We start from the raw sequence: 2,500 nt of genomic DNA on the forward strand, positions 1-2,500 counted from the left end.
ACAGACACACACACACACACACACACATCATTGAGAACCAAAATACACACTTATCCTTAACAACAACACAAAAACTTAATGATGCATGTGTACAGGTTTGTTAGCGCTTTGTGTAGATTTGTGTTGTTGTGTTTTAACAATCAGATATGTTCACTGTTGTTGGTATGTACACTTTCAACCGTTGTCATGTTGTGTGTCATTCACAGATAAATACATTCATGTCATGAGGTTTTGTTTACACTTCAGAGTTGTGTAACACAATCTGAGTGTTGATTTACTGATGAACGTAAATATACAAATCTTGTTGTTCACTGTTTTTCCCAAATCACCACAATAACACAGTTGTGTGGATCAATTGAACCACAATTAAGGTTTTATTTTAAACACCAGCTGACACAAGTCTAGAGTTGTGTTTGTGCGTTTATTTCTGTACGTTTGTGAGTGAAGGGTTAGGGTTTGTGAGTTTTGTTTTGTGTGTGTGATTGATGTAAACATTGATGGTTTCACTTCCAGTCATGTTTGATGTCAGCATCAGTAAACACAACGTCACAACATTGATTGTGCGTCATGTTTGTTGTGATGTTCACCTTATTTTTGCTGTTGTGTAGTAGTTATGTTTGTTGTGTGTCAGGATTGTAGTACAATGTGATTAAAACAAGAATCTCGTGACACAGCTGTGCAGTATTTCTTATCTAGATGATTAGTTGTGCGTCATGTGTGTTTAGAGTTGTGTGGAGTGTGTTGTAAAACACACAACGTCGTCTCGGCTCTTAACAAACTTAAATATTTGTGCTTTAAGAGTGAATTGTGCTCTCTCTCATCAACAGCACCTCATATTTACATCACAGACACACACATACACACACTCTGGAGCGTTTACATGAGAGCCTGTAACAGACTCCGAGCAGGTGGTCTCAATCTCAGGTCACCTCCTCATCTGCCCTTTGACCCCACACACACACTGACACACACGCACAGTGTGTGTCAGGAGCAGGAGGTGTTGTTGAGACGAGAGCGGTTGTGTTTGGGTTCAGCGATCGGTCTGCTGGTTCCGGTCGTGTGTGTGCGTCAGGTTGTGTGTGCGTTCGACATCAATTTGTGTACTGGTGTGTCATAACACAAAGTATGTGTATCTGAGCGCTTACACAACTGCTTTAAGACATTCACATCACAGACACTACAGAGAGTGTCTGTGAGTTGTGTTGTTGACATATATATGTGTGTGTTGATTAATGTGGTGTTTGTGTGTTTGTACAGAATGACCAGCAGTTGGATTGTGCTCTGGACCTCATGAGGCGTTTGCCTCCACAACAGATCGAGAAGAACCTCAGTGACCTCATCGACCTGGTGAGTGTGTGTCTGTGTGTGACCGGTGTTGTGTAAAGATGTTAATGCACAACACACATGATGTTTGATTTGTGTGGAAGTATAAAGTTGTGTTTCATGTGTTGTGTTTGTTCTCTGTTGACGGCTACAGATTGTGTTGTTCTGAGACGGGCTTCTCTACATCACATGTGTTGTATGTGTTTGTCGAGTTGTTCATCTCTTGTTGAAGCATGAGATTGTGTTTCTTTTCACAGCGTTCAGTCAGATGCAGAACAACTCGTACTCTCACTGTCAGTGATCTTCATTAATACACACACACACAATCTCACTTACATGCGCACACACACACAATCTCACTCACACACTCACTTATATATGCACACACACTCACTCACTCACTCACTAAGTTATACACACATGCGTGCACACAAACACACTCACTCACACACAAGCGCGCACTTGTTGTTATGCACTGCGGTTGTTGTTATGTGTCATTAGTGTGTGTGTGTGTCAGTCAGTCAGCGGGGCGAGAGAGTTTCACCTTCACACACACGTGTTTAATGAGGAGGACGAGACTTCACTGTGTGTGTGTGTGTGTGACAGACTACACTATCTCCCTAGCAGGACGTTAGTTTCATCTGTGTGTGTGTCTGTGTGTGTGTCTGTGCGCAGGTACCCAGTCTGTGTGAAGATCTGCTGTCGTCTGTGGATCAGCCGCTGAAGATCGCTCGTGATAAAGTGGTGGGCAAAGATTATCTTCTGTGTGATTACAACCGTGACGGCGACTCCTACAGGTCAGATCACCACACTGCCGTCACACGTGTTCAGTGAGTGGGTTGTGGTTGAATGTCACACGTGTTTGTGTTGTTGTGTGATGTCAGATCCCCCTGGAGCAATAAGTACGAGCCTCCTATAGATGATGGAGCCATGCCGTCTGCTCGCCTCCGCAAGCTGGAGGTGGAGGCCAACAACGCTTTCGACCAATACAGAGACCTGTGAGTACACGCATGTGCAGGAGACTGAGAGCGCTGTGATTGGCCACCCGCCGGTGATTGACGTGTTGTGCTCCCGTCAGGTATTTCGAGGGCGGGGTTTCGTCCGTGTATCTGTGGGATCTGGATCATGGGTTTGCAGGTGTGATCCTCATTAAGAAGGCAGGAGACGGCTCGAAAAA

At 44.4% G+C, this 2,500-nt stretch overlaps 1 protein-coding gene across 2 annotated transcripts in view; it reads left to right on the forward strand.

The window, feature by feature from the left end:
* Window positions 1-2,500, forward strand: part of capzb (capping actin protein of muscle Z-line subunit beta) — an 8,377-nt gene that overhangs the window by 1,586 nt on the left and 4,291 nt on the right. For both annotated transcript variants that reach the window (XM_056758370.1, XM_056758369.1), the window contains exons 2-5: window positions 1,258-1,347; window positions 1,999-2,120; window positions 2,208-2,321; window positions 2,402-2,500. The exon at window positions 2,402-2,500 is cut by the window's right edge and continues 43 nt beyond it. In XM_056758370.1, coding sequence (XP_056614348.1) covers window positions 1,258-1,347; window positions 1,999-2,120; window positions 2,208-2,321; window positions 2,402-2,500 — 425 coding nt within the window. The remainder of the gene's footprint in view (window positions 1-1,257; window positions 1,348-1,998; window positions 2,121-2,207; window positions 2,322-2,401) is intronic.

This window comes from Triplophysa dalaica, chromosome 10 (genome assembly GCF_015846415.1).
Source record: "Triplophysa dalaica isolate WHDGS20190420 chromosome 10, ASM1584641v1, whole genome shotgun sequence".
Taxonomy (NCBI): Eukaryota; Metazoa; Chordata; class Actinopteri; order Cypriniformes; family Nemacheilidae; genus Triplophysa; species Triplophysa dalaica.